General features: G+C 39.7%; 3 protein-coding genes across 3 annotated transcripts in view; 2 read left to right on the top strand and 1 right to left on the bottom strand.

Annotated features, from left to right (window-relative positions):
• Positions 1–308: 308 nt before the first annotated feature.
• LOC145333248 (uncharacterized) lies at positions 309–19,111 on the bottom strand. Its single transcript, XM_080178384.1, has 16 exons — positions 18,948–19,111; positions 17,135–17,234; positions 16,483–16,568; positions 15,608–15,668; positions 14,459–14,597; positions 13,875–13,961; positions 13,185–13,258; positions 12,451–12,541; positions 11,790–11,898; positions 11,187–11,270; positions 10,486–10,615; positions 2,927–3,016; positions 2,199–2,321; positions 1,305–1,590; positions 865–932; positions 309–484 (listed from the first exon to the last, which is right to left on the bottom strand). Exons 1-16 carry the CDS (start codon positions 19,098–19,100, stop codon positions 309–311), a joined length of 1,857 nt encoding a protein of 618 aa, XP_080034510.1. The 5' UTR covers positions 19,101–19,111.
• Positions 14,927–19,630, top strand: part of LOC145334353 (putative isocitrate dehydrogenase [NAD] subunit beta, mitochondrial) — a 60,690-nt gene continuing 55,986 nt past the window's right edge. Inside the window, exon 1 of the mRNA XM_080179781.1 lies at positions 14,927–14,964. The gene's annotated coding sequence lies outside the window, so the exon portion shown is untranslated. The remainder of the gene's footprint in view (positions 14,965–19,630) is intronic.
• The window catches only part of LOC145334352 (chloride intracellular channel Clic-like), a 426,064-nt gene continuing 421,361 nt past the window's right edge, over positions 14,928–19,630 (top strand). Inside the window, exon 1 of the mRNA XM_080179780.1 lies at positions 14,928–14,962. The gene's annotated coding sequence lies outside the window, so the exon portion shown is untranslated. The remainder of the gene's footprint in view (positions 14,963–19,630) is intronic.

The raw sequence follows: 19,630 nt of genomic DNA, 5'->3' as shown, positions 1-19,630 counted from the left end.
ACCTGTCTCCTTTACAAAATTCATCCAATGGAATACTGGTATTTTTACTAGGATACACATAATTGGTTTATTTTGGCGCCAAATTTAAATTCATGGTTTAACAAGGAATCTATTTTAACTAATTTAGTAAATAGGATGAATATATTTAAAAAGTTTTAAAAAGCTAAATATCATCATAATTTTAACTTTTACATAACTTTAGGCAATAATTATAGAGTTTCTCTAAAACTATACCCAATTGTTAAAGGAATCATCATGTTCAGTATAAAATTGAGAAAATAATGTTTATTAAAAAAATCTTGAATTTTTCATATTTTTCCTGGTTCTTCATGATGTGGAGGACCACCATGGTGCTCTGTGACAACGGTATGGTGGTTAACATCCATCCCCCCACCACCACTATGATGATCTAATACATGGGGTTCTCTATGTGGCACAGCATGTTCTATACCTGGTTGGAGCCCGTATACAGCACCAAGATTTCCTAAAGCAAATTTTAATACAACAAGAAAGAAAAAAGTATTTAAGCAAAAAAAGATACAACAAAGTGGAATTTTAGTGGAAATGTCCAGTGGTCATAAAAAAGAGTAGAAATATAAGAAAGAGAAAGAAGGACATTATAGTAGAAGATATAAAAAATATAGAAAATCACAAAACATTCATAAAAAAAATATGTCTTTTGTTGAATGACCGACGGACCGACGGAAAATAAGATAAACAAAAAGGTTTCATAAAATTCATTGCCAAAGTGTAAATCAATTATATTTTTTTTCTCTGCAAATTTTAGCAAATCATGTTTAAATTTAGTTTGACTGAGATCTTTATTATTTTTAGAGGTGTCTCTCTAAATGTATAAAATATTACCTTTAAGAAAGGTAGGAGAGGCAGTAGGATGAGGGGCATACTTTGTACCTACTCCAAATCCTTCCCTGCAAATCAAATGAAAACAGTTTTAGATACTTTCAAGGGTCACTCAGGGGAAGGAGTGATGTTGAAGTTTTAAATGAATTTTTTTTTGGTGGGGGATATTTATTTCTTGGGCGATTTCTATTGATAGAATGGAAGTACCACCCCCTTCGATTCACACACGAAAACAGACAGCATCCTGATACTTCTATATGGATATTATGGACATCCAAAACAGTCTTGTGGACATACCTATCAAAAGAAATGCTTTGATTTGAAGTGATATTTTTAATTAAAAACACTCTACTCTACACTCTACTCTACTTGTTACTTGCTAACCCATAAACAAAGTTAATGGGCAGATTTTTAGAAATAATATTTTACTGTTCTTTTTCCTGTATTGTGGCAGTGACGACGAATGCGGGTTTCCATGGTGCTTATCCCCATACTTATACACAGAAGGTGGGGGTGGGTGGTGTTCTGGTACCCCATGTTGGGGAGGTGTTACATCATGGTTGGGATGGTGATGTGGGGGAGGATGAGAGGGGTGAATGGAGGGGGGTGAGGGACGGACGATTGTAAAGCCGTTGGGGTTGGCAACCGTGGGCTCAAAATGACGGACAAACTGACCGTCGGCCCCGAATTCCTCGTAGGGGTCAGTCAGGTCGTGGATGAAAGGTAAAACTAAAATTGTACATTATTAGTGTTGATGTCTTCAATAACAAAACTAATTCAATATTTTAATGATACTGTTTATTATTTAAAATATAAAGAATAGGTATCAGGTTCATAAAGCAGTAAGGTTTATTTGATTTTTCACTTAAGATTTATTATTCAATTAATTTTAGCTCAGTCACATTTTCAAAACTTTAGCATTAAAAATCTTATTTAGGTAAAATTAAATTTTTTATATATTCTTATGTGGAAATGGATAGAGAACAAGGACATATGCTACTTTTGATGATACATTAGGAAATAAAAGCCGAAACCTTTTTTTTGGGTCATCCGGTATTTACATGTAATTCTTGGTATGGTTTTAGGACATTGTCCTGTTATATAAAATAGATGGGCAGTTTTCCCCAAGTGCCTAGCGAGCACATTTGAAATAAATTTAAGATAAAATGGGGATAGCTTTTCTTGTTTTACCTTAGGTCAGATTAAGTTACATTGTGTATCGGGTCTCCCCGCAAGGGATAGGCAAAAAACTACCATCCCACCTTATTTTCAATTCATTTAACAGACATGGACTGTGCTCGCAGGGCACTTTGAGGGAAAAGCAAGAAAATACTTGCCTGGTTTATCATATCCAGTATAATGATGTGGTGTGCGAGTGGGTATATGTCCTTGTCCAAGGCTAACTTCATGAGGGAAATCTTCATGATGCACCATAGGATGGTCATGGACATCGTGAGGACCTACAAGGAAAATCAGTTAAATAATAGTAAAGATCTTAGCAATGATTTATCAAATATTTGAATGTTCCCCCGAATATCATGATGAGATTGAGCACAACCCCCTCTCACTTATTTTTGAAATACTGTGTAAATAAGGGGATAACATAGTTTTTGTTTGTTATTTATAACTTTAGGCCAGGTTAGGTAAGGTTATATAAGGCACTGGTTAGCCATGCGGGATTAGGGTCCCCCACAATGTTTAGGTATAGGAAACAACTACCCTTTACATTCCAGAAGACATTTTTAACTCAGGGATCTAAAAGAATAAGACTGTATTCGATAAATTGATGTACATTTCCTATTATGAAAAATTACAAAATTACCCTTTCTATTGATTAAAATTAGTGGTTGAAACGTTTGAAAATACACTAAATGAATCAACCAATCAAAAATCATTAGTCCCCAAAGTTATTAAGCCAACGGATTAAAAAAACATTATTATAAAACTTTGGGGACTGGTGTAATAAACAGCCCATAAACAGAAATAAAAATTAAAACACTCTTTTATAAAGCAAGGAACCACTTGCGTATAAAAAATGATTGGATTTTATAATAAATAATCATACCTAAAGTATAAATTTGATCATGTTGATTATTGAAATCAGGAAACTCGATGGGATCAATTTCTTCTGGAGGTGGCAAGGCCGCTAGGGTTTCTGTATCATAAATAAATAAGATTTACAACATTCATGAACATAAGTAGCGAAGCAGAACAAATCATGGATTGACAGCAAATGTTTAGTGGTCATAAAAAAGAGAGGAAGAAAATTCGAAGATAGAAAATCATAAAATCTTAATTATATTGTGGTATACGGCAGCTCTGGACCATGCAGAAACCAGGACATTATAGTGATGCTACGCACCTAGCTAAATCCTGTTATTCTACAATTATAAGGCCACCTGAAAATATGTCAGATAACGGTACTGGTTTCATCTCTCAGTTGTCCTGCAAATGGAGGGAGGGGGTGTTACCCCTCCCTCTCCCATCTTAAGCACCGGAACCTTCCCCTTCCACCACCAAGTTATCAGCACCACCTCAACCCTGAGGATAAAGGATCTAAACCTGCCCTCACCTGATAGAGTCACCCCCACACAGACTGTTGTTGTCACAAGTAATCATCAAACCTTCCCTCTTTAGTACCCAGACCTACCACTCAACCCCTCTATGCTTATCTACCTATTGTGCTGCTCCATGGGCTATCCTGCCTGCCCCAGACAGGGATAGCCATCTACCTAACCATTGCAATTATCTATGTTTTACTGTATGATTTATCCTTAACTATCTTTATTCCTAATCCATATGTATTTATATTATGGTTAACTGTATTCTTAATCCCCCCCACCCTTTCCAGGGATGGGGAATCATGATTGCCCAAACTGACTATTGTATATGTATTATAATGCTTTTATGTTATGATCATTTATTCCTATCCATGTAGTTATTGTTTGTTGTATATAGCTTCAGTATCCTTCAACCCTTCAATAAAGTGACAACTGAAATAGATGTTGATTCTTGTCTAGTGAATGCTAGAGAAGCATAGCTTCTCTATAGTAAGGTGTCCACGTCTGTTCACACTGCCGTAGTCTTTATTCGAACTCTGGTGTCTGCCATTTACCCTAGGCGGATACCACAACTTTGGTGACAGCTGTGTGAGATTACGGCGAACCACAAGTGTAGAGCAGACGCGTATCTGAGGCTAAGGTACTCCCAGCAGTGAATCTGGCAAAACTGACGCAAGCAACCTGAATTACCCACCCTGGACAGCAAAGTTTAACTCTGCATCCGGCAGTTGTGGAAGCGAGACAGCGAAATTTGATGAATAACCGCGAGCAGCGCCGATATCTAACGGAGAATTGAGCGCCAAAAGGGCTGAAACAGGCCTGCGGACCGGCTGAAACAAGCCAAATAAGTGTAAACGGCTGGAAATAGGCCAATTTTACTGCAAGAGATAGCAGGATCCGAACCAGTGGCGCTAGCAGGACGGGACATTCCCTGCCGCCAATAGGCTGAAACAAGCCACATAGCTGCAAGCGGCGCTAGCAGGACGGGACATTCCCTGCCGCCGATAGGCTGAAACACGCCACATAGCTGCAAGCTGCGAGCCAACATACGAGTGTAGTTCACCAGAACAGAGAAAAACTACGTCAACTCCAAGTATCCTGAGAAGCTACAACGCAGCCACCCATCTAGAAAAACAGATATTATGTTACATTGCAGGGATTACCACCCTGATGTGATGGCCAAACAATAGATTTATGAGCAAAGCTTGGCAAACAAATTGTTGTGTTGTGATAAATCTAAGAATAGACCAGGCTTGGATTATTGTGATAACAGCTAAAAATAGAACAGAGTTGGTAAACAAATCTGTTATGCAATTGTGATAAGGACAAAAAATAGAATCTAGATGTAATATAATAAAGACCCTGATATACAATCAAAACATCTCAAGCCCACAGCACAATAACAATACACCCCTTATTCCAAGGGAAGGGGAGAAGCCCCTCTCCATTGAAGGCAAATACAATCAGGGTGATATAATAGATAAACCTAGGATTAAGAAGAAAAGGCAATATTACACCAGCCCACAGTTACCCCCCTCCCTCACAGGGGGGAACGGACGGAGTTACCCCCGTCCCCTTACGCGCTTCCCCCTTCCTACCCACACTAGACTAAGTCCGTCTGTAGTGTGGGGCTAGCGATCGGACACACAGAGCGCCATTCACGGGTAGCGCAACAGAGTGCGGAAAATATCATAAATCCAACGGACGAAGCTGACCAATGAGAGAGCGAGTTGAGGGGTGAGAGCGCGTTTTCCCCGTGTGCGCGGATTTGACGGTGCGGACGCGCGTTGCAAGGACAGGAGATTTCACGCACACACACACACACACACACCCACACAGGAGAGGGGCCATTCTATAGCATACATCAGAGATATTTTTTTAGGAGAAAAACTTGCAAGCTCCTCCCTCCCTGTCTACAGTGTGATAAGGAAAACTAAACCAGTTCCTTGAACCCGCTCAGACCCTCAACATCTCCCAGCTCTGCCAACCCTACTTCAAAGCTGAGTGGTTAGTGAAACAAATATATGTATATATAAATACCCAAGTGATAAATAATGTTGTTTTTTTGTATCATGGGTACAATCAAGTGAATACTAACCTCACCAAACAACACTGGAAACTGATATGGTAACTGAACGAAAGTACGCCCACCCTGTGGACATAGCCTGACTTGCTGCCCCACACTGGGCAGTGGTGGTGTGTACCTGGACCATCGACCCTCATAGTTGCGAACTATATACAGAGGAAGCGTGATTTTTTTTGGAGCAAGGAGGAAAAGCTAGCTAGCTCTGGGGATATTCCTATACACGTATATATATATATATATGGGCGTGTAGCCATGTATATATATAGATAGCCTACCTATCCATATATCTACTAGTGGATACGCTCCTAGAGACATCTGTGGATGCCTAACATATTCCCTGTTACCTTTAAAGGGCGAATATAGCTAAGATCCGCTGGTTACCACAGAAATCAAGAGTTATACTGGAAAGGAGAACAACCCAGGCTCAACAGTTAAACAAGACGCTGGCACCAACAGACCAACACCCTGCTACTTATCATGGGGGCGCGCCAGCCACAGAAACTCTTGAGCCAGGAGGACCGAGCCTACGGCTACGTGGACTACCACCCTAATTACACAGCTATAGTATTTATACTAGGGGTGAGCCGGCTCGAACCTCCTTGCGGCGCGGCTACTCTACTCTGCTTCTATATCTACAAGATACTACTTCTGTTATTACTTTGGCCTACTGTGTTGAGTACAGTGAACATCAAACACATGCCAGGTCACAGACCCCTGGTCCCTGAGATGCCCTTGGCTGGAAGGGTGACTGAATGCCCGCTGCACAGCTCCTGTTCAGTTGGTGCTCCACGCACGAGAAATAGCAATACTGGACTGGGGATTGCTGAACCTGTAGGTGTCCTCCTGGGGGTGTTGAACAATGCAACTGAGCCTAATGAGAAGGTGACAAGCTTCAGAGACTTAGTGGCCAGCCCCAAGATGGACACTACCACCAGAACTGAGACTCCAACGGGGCCCAGCCCTAGGGCCAGTACCACCTGTTTCTGGGGTGGAAAGGTCCTCCCTGGCGCTGGCCTCACCAAGCTGGAGGATGGGGAGCTGTCCCAGGGGAATAGGCTCTTCACCCAGATGCCCGACGCGTACCTGGGGGTGGGGGAGCCGCCACCCAAGCCTCCCTGGAAGCCCCCAGGCATGGAACGACTGGGGACCGGCCTAAGGATGGGGACTGGTGACCTGCTGCAGTGGAAGACTTTACCCAGCACGGAGGGAGCAGGGTTGACCAGCAGCAGTGAGGCTGTTCCCCCACACTCCAAGACCAGATGCCGCTACTCTGTTGAACCACTGCACATGTCCCAGCCAAGTTCCCCCATGCTGCTGAAGATGGAGGCCCACCAGGATGCAGAGCTCCAACCAGGGAAGTCAATAAGAAGGCCACCCCTTGCCAAAACCAGAACCACCGCAGGGGCTCCCCACCAGCAACTGACGGAGCCTGGCAGGGACGCAATACCAGCTGGCAACTCTGGCCCAACTCAGGTGGCTACCAACAGTCTGCTGACAGTCCGGAATACAGTTCAGGCTACCATCAGTATGGCATCTTCTGGGCCTTGCTGGTCCACCTGTGGGTACCTGTCCACACACTGGCCACAGGTACCCCCCAGAGATCATAGCCCCCTTTCCGACTGGCACCATCAACGGCCTTTGCTACCAACCACCTGGCATACCCAGAGGCAGGATCCCCCCTGTAGAGAAGCACCTGCAGAAGCTAAGGCCGAGGCTGGCCTCGCCACCCAGGGGAGGAGAGCCGCTGTTGGATGGAAGGAACCTGTGTGTATGGGGAGGAGGCTGAATGTAACCAAGGAGCCACCACAAGCAGCCCGGCACCGCCTGACCCCTAGTAGGGGAGACCCTGTTTGTCAGCTGGTGCCCCAACTGGAGGAGGAGAGGCCTGGCAGGTTGATACACCCTGGGGAAGCCGGCCTGATGGGACTCAATGAAGAAACACCAGGCCGCCCAACAACCTGCATGCAACCAGTCTGCCACCCAGGTCCACCTGGAGGGAGATGCCCAGCCGTCACCCCAACTAGCTGCCGCCGCTGGGGCCGCGGCTACCCAGGAGTCTGTGTCTCAGATTGGGACCATGGTGGCCAGGATCAACGTGCTGGGAGGAGCGGCTGAACCCAACCGGGTTGGCCTGGACCGCAGCCGCAACCACAGGGGACCGGTGTCCGTAACCCCTGTCACCCCCAGCAAGAGCCGAGGGGCGCTACCCAGCGCCACCGGGACGGTGGACGAGGAGGCCCTGGCGGCCGCCGAGTGGGAGAGGCAAGAGGCGCTAGCCAGCGAGTCTGAGTCGATGTATGGGACGCCAACCGGCGTCGCCACCTGGAAGGAACGAGAGGTGCTTCCCTGCACCACCAAGATGATGTCTGGGGCGACAACCGTCGCCGCCACCTGTGAAGACTGGGGGGTGCTATCCAGCGCCCCACGCTGGTGCCTGGGGCGACAACCGTCGCCGCCACCGAGAGACCTGGACCCCTGTGAAGACTGGGGGGTGCTATCCAGCGCCCCCACACTGGTGCCTGGGGCGACAACCGTCGCCGCCACCGAGATACCTGGACCCCGGAAGGAGCCCGCAGCCCCAGAGGAAGGGGTGACATCCGTCACCCCCAGCCAGCCAGAGCCCCCAGCCAGCAGGGAGAGTCCAGCCGTCCCACACCCTCAACTGCATCCAGCTGTCTACCTCCCTCAACCAAGCCAGGGTAATTGTATTGCACTGGTGTACCAGGAAGTTTGGGCTGGGCCAAACTTGCCTGCGCCCCCTGCATCTGCCCCAGGAGCCAGGGTATCAACCATTACCAGCCAAACTGAAGAAGCTTTGACCGCTGCCTGGGGAGTAACACCACTAGGTGCGCCAAGTGCCGAGCCTAACCATAGAAGTAGAGGATCTCCAACAATTATGGCTACCCCAGATGGAGACAATGTGCCTGGACCCCTTCAGGCTAGGGGAGGAAATCCGGAGCCTGGTGCCTCCAGTCCACCAGCAGCAGTGTTCGTGGATGGGCCTGTCTCCCAGCCAACTAGAGCGGAGCCACCCTTGCAGATCCAAGACAGCCGCCGGCATAAAGGAGGGACTGTTACCCTTCCCTACCCCGCAGGTCGGACTGCCATGCACCACCCTGCCAATGTCCAGAATGAGCTTGAAGGAGGCAACGCTCCTACAGTATGGCAACCACCACCTGCCCGCGTTGACAGAGACCCTGGAAGCCGAATGAACCTGACCAGCCCCGAGGGCGAAGAAACTGCGCCTGCATCCAGTAGCCAGCCTGCCAGCACCAAGGTGACCAACACGATGGAGACCACCAGCCCAGTGGAGAAACCTGAAGAGGTGTATACCAGGCGGCTGTTGGTCCAAGCCCCCTCATGTGCTGTGCCACCCCTGGAGGTTGACAGGGTGGCCTCAGAGGTACACATCCAACGGCCAGAATATCCAACAGGACCAGCTACTCCAGCAGATATAGCCGATTCCGTTAGACCTGGGGAGGGCTGGAGTCCACCACCGTCCAGCAACTGGTATCCTGGCGGACCCATTCCACAAGGACAACAAACTGAAGGCCGCAACCACTGTCGGAAGTCTGGCGGTGCAGACAACCCCTCCAGCCTTCCGAGGGGAGAGTTGTGGTATACGGCAGCTCTGGACCATGCAGAAACCAGGACATTATAGTGATGCTACGCACCTAGCTAAATCCTGTTATTCTACAATTATAAGGCCACCTGAAAATATGTCAGATAACGGTACTGGTTTCATCTCTCAGTTGTCCTGCAAATGGAGGGAGGGGGTGTTACCCCTCCCTCTCCCATCTTAAGCACCGGAACCTTCCCCTTCCACCACCAAGTTATCAGCACCACCTCAACCCTGAGGATAAAGGATCTAAACCTGCCCTCACCTGATAGAGTCACCCCCACACAGACTGTTGTTGTCACAAGTAATCATCAAACCTTCCCTCTTTAGTACCCAGACCTACCACTCAACCCCTCTATGCTTATCTACCTATTGTGCTGCTCCATGGGCTATCCTGCCTGCCCCAGACAGGGATAGCCATCTACCTAACCATTGCAATTATCTATGTTTTACTGTATGATTTATCCTTAACTATCTTTATTCCTAATCCATATGTATTTATATTATGGTTAACTGTATTCTTAATCCCCCCCACCCTTTCCAGGGATGGGGAATCATGATTGCCCAAACTGACTATTGTATATGTATTATAATGCTTTTATGTTATGATCATTTATTCCTATCCATGTAGTTATTGTTTGTTGTATATAGCTTCAGTATCCTTCAACCCTTCAATAAAGTGACAACTGAAATAGATGTTGATTCTTGTCTAGTGAATGCTAGAGAAGCATAGCTTCTCTATAGTAAGGTGTCCACGTCTGTTCACACTGCCGTAGTCTTTATTCGAACTCTGGTGTCTGCCATTTACCCTAGGCGGATACCACAATATATCTTTTGTTATATAAACGATTGGTAGACAGACTAGTAAGTTGGAACTTGTAAAAGTGGCGGACTCAGATTATTACGTTAAAAAAAAATAACCAATGAGAGGCTACTATAAATTTTACCATTGGTCAATTACAGTGTATACTGGCCTCTCATTGGCTATTTTTTTACGTCATAATCAGAGTCAGACACTTTTACTAGGTTCAGTAAGTTGTACAATAATATTTTGAAAATCCGACCAAAAACATATCAAAAACATAAAAGTGCCTAAAAGCTATTTAAAAGCTATAATGATGAAATAGCTGACAATAAAAGCAGATGTCTAGCTATAATATCAGCTCAGTAAATTCCATGTGAATTATAGAAGAGACAATGAAACAAAAAGAGAGATTATGAAAATTGATTGATATTATTTATGAATGAATAGATACAAATGTGAACACATACAGGTATATAAAAGTCGAAAATATGATTTTTATGACAGGTTTATGTGGTTCAGATCTAAGTAAAATCTTCAAAAATAATTTTGGTACCTTCTGGAAAGTTGATAGACTCGCCATCAGGATAAAATGGAGGTTCAGGTAAGCTTTCTGTTGGTCTGTGCTCGCCATGGTGAGGTCCTAGCTTCATACTCATGTAAGAATTAGTTCTCACTGGCAACTCCTGAGCAACAAATTATTGTTTTGTGTTTGGAAAGTTTATAATCTTGTTTTGAATCTTTTTTTTTGAATAAGTAACCACATCCAGCTGTTATTTAAAAGTTATCAGCTGTTTTAGACGATCTGCATAAACAGCTGACGGCTAATTTTAATTGTAATTAAAAAATCAAGATAATTTCATCAAAGTGTCTGTTGAGCAATTAAACCACTCTTGTATAAATTATTTTTTTCAAATATGGGGGTTTATGTTAGTCTGTTCATTAACAGGTTAATTAAAGAGAAATTCCAAAATTGATTTCATGAATCAGGCAAAATTAGAGTAAAATACTAGAGGGGGAAGAGATTAAATAACTGTATTTCACTAACCCAATGACTTTGTGCCGACTTTCAATTGGGTCTTTGAAAATCAACCAATGGTGTCGGGAATATTAATATAGCTAAGTAGAAGAAAACAATTTGCTAGCAGACGGAGAAGGTCATTGGGAAAGGGGGGGGGGGTGTAGTTCTCTGTATATACATCTATACTATAAATATGTTTTTGCAAACATGCATAATCATGGCCAAGATATTAGTACAACAATAATTTCCTTGTGATTAAAAGTGGTAAAGTCAGTTGTGATCTCATGGTGCAATGGTTCCACATTGTCAGATATATCCTTTATTTATATATGTTTATACAATACACAAAGTAATAGTGGTTTCAACCCTTAGCATGCAGAGGCTTTGAACTCAAATGTGGTATACCAGAGTTATACTTATATGAAGCTTCTGTAAATTGAAAACTAATGGATTAATCAGTCATCTACAATTAGAACATAGGATAGATTTGTTTTTAAAAGTGTATTAATGTCTGAATGGTTAAGAGTTTAACTGCTAGCAAGTCACGGAAATTGTGTTTTCAATTTTTAGTTTTTAATAGTCATGAAATGAAGAAAGTACAAAATCAATCATTTGACAATCTAATTTTTTTACATTTTTTATATGAAATTTGTAGCTTAGCAATGAAATAATCCTTTTGGTAAATAATTCAGTTTAAGAAAAAGATATTTTAGATCATTGATATACTAGATATGAAACGTCATACAAGCATAATTAGGCCTAACCTATACCTAGCAGTAAAGTAGCTACGCTATAAATAAACCAGTATGTATTATTGTATTGTATATGACAAATTCCTTGATACTCTTGATAGTCTTTAGAAAGTCTCCCTCTGTAATCTCTCCAGAATCAAACGCCTTCATTAAATCTAAAACCTCTCTTTCCTCTTGTAGTCTGATTGGTTCAGTGCTAAATAGATAGAATGATATAGAGATAGGTAGATAAATAGACTTGACAAATATAAAAGGTTAACTCACAAACAAAATATGAATTTTACATATTTATTCAGACATTACAAATTGTTTCGTGCATGTTTGCACTCTTCAGATGTCAATGTAAAACTAATGTTTAAAATGAATTTAAATTTAAAAGATTTTTACAAATATTTTGGAAGATTTTTTGAACATAATATTAAAATAGATAGATATGCTAAAAAATATAACTAGAGAATAGAAATATGATTCAATAGAATAGATCGATAAACTATTTGATATATACAAAGATATATTTTCATAATAAAGTTAAAGGATATCTGTCTGTGTGAGTGTCTTTCTGTCTGTACCAAAGAATCTCTCTAACCGCTGAACCGTTACGGTTCTCCTTTATAATGTAGCTTCTCAATGCCCCCTCCCTCCCAATTTAAAAATAAAATTTCCTTTCAAACTAAAAGTGTAACCTAGCCACTAGTTGCTAGATAAATAGAAAGACATATATTAAAGGATAGATAGGTAGATAACTAACCTATGTAGCGTAGTGACTGGTGTCCTTATTGTAGTTGTACTACTTGGGTGCAATGGTCGCGGTCTACGGTGTCTAAAATCTTCTCTGAAAGCTGAAAAAAAAGGTTTAATAGTAAAATTATGTCAACAAAGAAAATTACAATAAATTAAATAATTTTTAACTAGTGGATTCGTCACTTGCCCTAAGATATCCCTCTATTTTCATTTATTTAATACAATTTTCGGGTATAGTCCTTTCCACGACATCCCTCCATAAGGGGCGATTAGTCGTATTTTTAAAATGGCTTTTTATAGGTTATTTTAGGTTAGGTTAGGTTATATTGTGTTAGGTGATTGCCCCACAGGGTTAGGTAATTGGCCCCGCAGGGGCTAGAAATAGGAGAAAAGCTTCTGTGAAAAATACGAAGAATCGCCCCTTATGGAGGGATGTCGTAGAAAGGACTATACCCCAATTTTCAATACTTTTTCTTGCGACAACGTTAACATCACAAAAACGATAAATTTTATTTGATATCTATATTTGCAACAACTTTTTTTTCGGGGGGGGGGGGTAGGGAAGCAATTTTCAAAACCCCCTAGTTGTTTTTGTTTTCGTCTCACCCACAAATAAGCTTAAACCAACGCAGACCATCATTGAAGTTATCTATAAGATTGAAAAATACATTCTCTTATGGAGGCTTCGCCTCATATTGATGTGAAGGTGTTATATGTCTACCAAAAATATATGTAACTTACCATCTGGTCTTGAAGTAATTCTTTCAAAATCAAAATCAGGATCCGTACTATCTATATCAATCATTTCATGGCCTTTAAGTAAAGAAAATTTGAAATTTATCCTAAAATATTGAGAGGAACAATGGGCTGTTTATTACACTAGTCCCCAAAGTTTTATAATAAGGTATTCTTATTTGTTGGATTGATAACTTAAATTTTGATTGGTTGATTCATTAAGTTGGGCGTCCTAACGTTTCAATCTCTAATTGTAATCTACAGAATGGGTAATTTTATGTATTATTATTTTGGATGTGCATCATTTTTTCGGCCATTTTCTTAGCCTTTTAGATCCCTGATTTAAATACGAAATTTCATAAGGATTTTTATTCGTTAACCAGTTTATGAAAAAGAAAAGAAATACTTGTGTTTCCCCTGAAAGTGCCTTCTTGAGCACAGAAACTCCAACTACTTTTCTTTATTTTAGAAATAAATGGAAAATAAGGGGGTACAATTTTCATTTGTTTATTACTTTGGATAAGGTTAGGTTTTCCTCTCAGGGGTTATGTAATGTTTAAAAACTCTTATTTTCAATTCATTTTAAAATTAAGAGGGATAGAAATTATGAAATTAAACATTAAATCGAACGTTTTCTATACGATAAATTTGATGTTATACTACTCCATATGAAAAATAAATAAATTTTCTATTCCTAAGTTAGGTCTCCGTTGGTCATCAAAAGGCACAGCCTTCTCATTTCTTAGCTCGTTCATACGTTCAGCTGTTACTTTTTCTCGGGATCTAAAATAGTTGTATGATTATCTTTATATGAAATAACAGAATGCTTGTCTAACTATCTGTTTGTTTGTAGCGACGAAACTCACCAACCGCTCAACCATTATGGTTCTCCTCCAATGATGAAGTCGCTCAACAAATAGCGACATCTTTAGAGGCATCAAGAGGCGTAGAAGCTAGTACAGTAAAAATGGCCAAATTGTGTTTCAATATACTTAGGTAGAAAAAACAAACAGTTAGGGTAATCATCGGTTTAGTATTAAAGTAAAAGGATAGAGGGGGCATGAGCTATATGTAAATATGCCCGCAGGGCAAGGACCCTATCCCGTTTTGTATTGTGTCTTTGAAATCAGCTAGTAGCATCTTAAATATAAACACAGCCAAGTCCCTACAAAAGAAAAGAAAGCAATTAACTATTAGACAAAAAGGGTCCTCACTTCTTAGGTCAGGATTCAACATCTTTACTTTACATTTATTGGTTTAGTATTTTTAAAAAGTTTTACCTCAATCTACCGGGTAGAGTAATTGTTTCAATTGGTCTGGGACTAGGAATATTTTCCATAGTTTTTTCTGTGGTCACAATATTTGTTCGAGGACTTGTAACTGAATTATCTGGTATACCAACTGTTACAGGAATCCGACCTGAAAATATATGTCTTATAACTACCAACTAGTATAATAGATTTATTATACTGAGGCGTTGCCTTTAAAAGTTATGAAAATTAAACAACGATGACAACATCCAAAATTAGTTAAGCACAAAAAAGCGATTTTAAGAGCAAAATTTGTAGCTGGACAAAGTGTCTAAAAAATCAGCCATGTGACGTCATAAAAATGAGGGAGATGAGAGGAGAAGTAGGAAAGAAAACCTCTAAAAAAAAGATGGATGTCCTTAATTTTTATGACGTCACATGGCTGATTTTTTATCCACTTTGTCCAGCTACGAAAATTGATGTCTTAAAACTAAAACAACCAAGCTAATATTGCTTGATTCACTTCTACAAGAGACAAAATGAATTGAAAATGATTGCTAAAAACAAAATATATATTCATGTCTTAGAATAGTGTATTTCTAAAAAAAACATGTCGAGACTCAACAAAGATTCCGAAGAAATGAGCCGTGTGACGTCATAAAAGGGAGAGATGAGAGGAGAAGTGGGAAAGAACCCCTTTAAAAAGAGATGCCTTTAAAGCAAAATTGAGAGCAAAATTTTAGGGTTAATAAATCAAGAATAAATATATTTGAAAAAAGACACGAAATCATTATTTAGCATGATTGACAGACAGACGTACAAAGTATATCAGATAATAGATTCTCATTGATATAGAATATCTTAACAGAAAAAGTGAAATATAGAGTAGTTTATCAATTAAGTAAACGTTGTATTAATGGTAATGTTTTTATCGAAACTTCGGGTATAGTCACTTTCAAAACAACGCCTCTAAAGGGGCGTTACATCGTATTTTCACAGTAGCTTTTCCCCTATTTCTAGCCAGTGCGGGGATATCACCTAACCTAACTTAACATATCAAAAGCTACAGTGAAAATACGACGAAACGCCCCTCAAAAGGCGTGGCCACGAAAGGAATTATTTCCAAAAGTTGTATTGATTGTAGTATTTTTTTATTAATTGTTTTAAATATAAACTTACCAACTTCAGTCACTGTAACTGGCAGAAATCCATTGTTTATCAAAATCTCTATAACCTCATCCTAATAATAATAAAATTATATTAAATAGATTTAAAACAGCTGAATATTTTTAAAGAATAGAACAAAAAATTTTAAGTTTTTATATTTGTGGAAAATTGTCCTATAATACGATGCCATATAATGTGCCAGATTTTTCAGGTTGTCTGAGAACCGATTTTAGACACATTACAAACTTTCCCGATTTTGTATTACTTTTGAGGAACATGATTCCAGTTACGTCATATTTTTCTTTCCCGAAAAAGGGAAGAGGGGAAGAAAAGCTCTTCAAAAGAGATTGGGAAAACCCCCTTTTCTCCCATATCCTTTTTCTTCCCCCCTTCCCTTTTTAGGGAAAGAAAAATATGACGTAACTGGAATCATGTTCCTCAAAAGTAATATAAAATCGGGAAAGTTTGTAATGTGTCCCGATTTTATTCCATTTGTTATTGGTTCGAAGCGATACTGCAAATGTATTGAGCTTGAAGAACTTTTAATGTGAAGAAAATTGAATAGTTTCTAAAAACCCTTTCAAATGCTAGTCTAAAGTCAAAGTGCTTATAAATACCCCCCAAAAAATTTTAGAAATCTTAAATGAGAAATGTTATTTCTATTATGGCTTCAAAACCGAATGAAATCTACTAGATTAGAACAGGTTCTCGGCTATACTAAAAAATCGTATTACAGACAGTTGTTAAAGAATATTAAAAGAAATACAAAACTGGTTTTAACCATATAATTTTTCATTTTAATAACCGCAAAAAGCTGTGTATACTACAATGCGATAAATAGCCATTATTGGGGTTTCAAATTAATTAAATAGAATGAAAAAGCTAACCTTTTTAAGATCTCCGCTATTAAGAAGTTGTAACATATTATTGAGTAGAGAATCTGGGAGGTCGAAATCTTTCTGCAAATCAAATCCTGAAACTAAATTGTAACGTTTAAATTAATGAGCAAAGCTACTCTATAATTTTGGTATGTGAAATAAAAATGAGAAATTGGAAAAATTGGAGCACCCGCCTCCCCGTATTGTTAAAATGAAGTAAGAATAGGATCTCTGTGTGTCTGTTTGTACCGAAGGATCTCGCTAACCGCTGAACCTATAAGGTTCTCCTTAACAATGTAGCTTCTCATAGGTCCTAAGAGGTTTTTATCTAGTTTAATATGGGGTTACTCCCCCGACGAAGACCAAACTGCATTACTTTTGTGTCACTTTTGATTTGATAAAATGAGGAAGATGAGAGGAGAAGTGGGAAAGAAAACTCCAATAAAAGAGATGGAGAATATGACGCCAAAAGTGGTGCAAAAGTAATGCAGTTTGGTCTTCGTCTACACCCCCCCCCCCCAAAAAAAAAAAATATTAACGAGGGATTTTAATTTTTTATTTATGAAAACAAAAAAAGAGGTTTAATTCTATCATCCCCCACTATCTAAAGTGCCCCTATAGTCCCCCCAAAACAAACAAATACTCCAAAATAAAACTGTACCTGATTCTCTCATACTATCAACCTCACTTTGTTCATTAGTATCTTCATAAATATAATCATTATCCTCAAAATTTATTGAATCATCATCATTCATTGGGATCTAAACAGATTAAAATAACTTTTTAAAAAATATTCGGCCTTTCAAAGGGGAGATACGATAGATGGTGTGAGTAAATGTCTAGTAATATCTCATAAACTGCAAGATCCATATCTCACTCAACAATTTAAAGGAGAAGCTTAGTATTGACCCAGGGCTGGTTCGAGTCTATTTTGAGAGGAACCCCCTTAAGACAATAACCTCCCCCCATATTGAATAAAAAGGAAGCAAAAAATATATGTAGATCATTACTTTTCTTTTGAAAGCAAGTCTTAACCCTTACAGATCGGGCCCCAATTCCCACCTTAATAGATCGGGGGGGGGGGGGGGGGTCATATTGACCCCCCCCCTCTATCTCGGCTTCTGTTACAGATAAAGACGTAAAAATTTTTTCTGGTGGTTCATGTGTATTTTTAGAGAAAATTACTTTTTCTAGTCATAGCGGCCAGGCCGCTCCTTAGCCGCTTTTTAGCGGCCAGCCGCCGAATTTTAAAACAGCTGTAGAGCGGCAAATTTTGCAGCTAGGATGACCAAATTTTAGGACGAACTTTTATTTTTCATAACAAAAAAATTACTTTTTCTGATCATCGCCGAAAAACGGCAAATAACATAAACCGCCATTTTCGGCGGTTACGGCGGTAAAACGGCGGTTGGCGGCGCCAATTAATATTTTTATCTGTTTATTGTTGCTCAAGAATTTACCAAAAAAAATTTTAGGTCTCTAGCTGTAATAGAAGCCACGATATTCATGATATATGTCTGTAGTAAAAGCCGGACAAAAATCGGTCATAAAGCCGGTCAAACGGTCATAACACCACTTTTCTCATAAGGTCATTGATATCTCAGTATTCACCAAAAAAATTTTAGGTTTCTACCTTATACACAAAAGTCATAATGTAGAAATTAAGATTTATTTAGAATTTTTTTAAAATTTTGGTGCTACCCAACCGACTTTGACCGGACACCACGACCGACACAGACCAGATATCTTAATAAAATCAACTCTTGCCGACGCATAATTACTAAACTTAAAAAGTCATGAAGTCACAGCTCTCCATCTTACCTACAAAAAAAATGACATTGAAAAAACTAGAGGGGGGGGTCAATATGACCCCCCCCCCCGATCTGTAAGGGTTAATCAAATGAGTTTTTAAAACAAAAATCATTGTATGTTCCATTGCTTTGTTTAAAATGTTTTCAGAGAAACAAGGATGACAACATCCATAAAAGCGAAGCACTGAAACGGTAGGATAAACAGACATTAACACTTGTAGGTGTCAGAACTGAATAATCATAATATAAATGTATATGAGTCAAAGCAAAATTGTAAGTAAATTTGTTGAAAAACTGCTTGATTCAGGATAATGATTATGGACATACTTACATTTTTACGACTTGATTGCTTCGCTTATTACATTATACTTATAAAATCAGATCAATCGGATGATTAGATCACATAAAAATTTGTTGTTAAAAAAGTAAAAAAATCAACATGTTTAAAATGGACGTACGGACATTTTGGTGATGATTATAGAGTTGCTACGCTTTCTAAATCGTACCTAATTATTAAAGGAATCGCCATGCAAAATTTGAAATAGATAGGACAATTCTAACATGCCTAAATTAACAAAAAAAAGCTATCCGTTACGGACGGACGGACCGACCATAATTATAGAAAAGCTTCGCTTTTAAAAAGTGTTTTGAGTGTCTGCTTACCTTCTCCACCATTGGCTGTTCTTGATGAATATTAACCCTGGGAGGGGGTGGTCTGTACGTTGTTATGGGGTGCTCCTCACCCTCCTCCTTCATCTTGCTGGTATCCACCATCTCTTCTATTTCAATTTTAGGTCTCTCCTCTTGGTCCATCATTTTGATTGTAACCTCTATGTCATTAAAAAAGTCATTGATGATAATAATTACAAGGATAATAACATCCTTAAGTAGCGAAGCACAAAAATCTCATGGTTAGGACTACGGAAAGGAGATCTAATTATATTAAAGAGCATCTGTTAAAATCAAGAATATAATTTATTATTCTTGTATTTCACATCTTGTAATATTGATCTTTTCAAGCATTACTGTGACGTGAGATCAACGGACAAAGTAAAATATGCACTGCACATTCGGACTGAAGGACAGACAAAGTGAACTATAGAGTAGCTAAGCTACTACAAAGAAATACTTAATTATTTATAAGTAATAGAAATATAAATTTGAATGAAATGATAAGAAATGAAAAAAGAATTAGGTTTTTTCTTCTGTATCCTGAGATTTCGATATTGGCGTAACCGATTGAGCCCCAAATTTAGGGAATCTTCACGTAGTCCCGGTATGGTTTAAGGATATTCAATTTTCAGTTTTATGTCTTTGGATGGTTTTAAACTATTTTTCTGTCAATT

This window comes from Acartia tonsa, chromosome 12 (assembly GCF_053477335.1).
Source record: "Acartia tonsa isolate MP-2025a chromosome 12, ASM5347733v1, whole genome shotgun sequence".
NCBI classification, from domain to species: domain Eukaryota; kingdom Metazoa; phylum Arthropoda; class Copepoda; order Calanoida; family Acartiidae; genus Acartia; species Acartia tonsa.
This window is presented reverse-complemented; position numbering and strand designations above follow the sequence as displayed.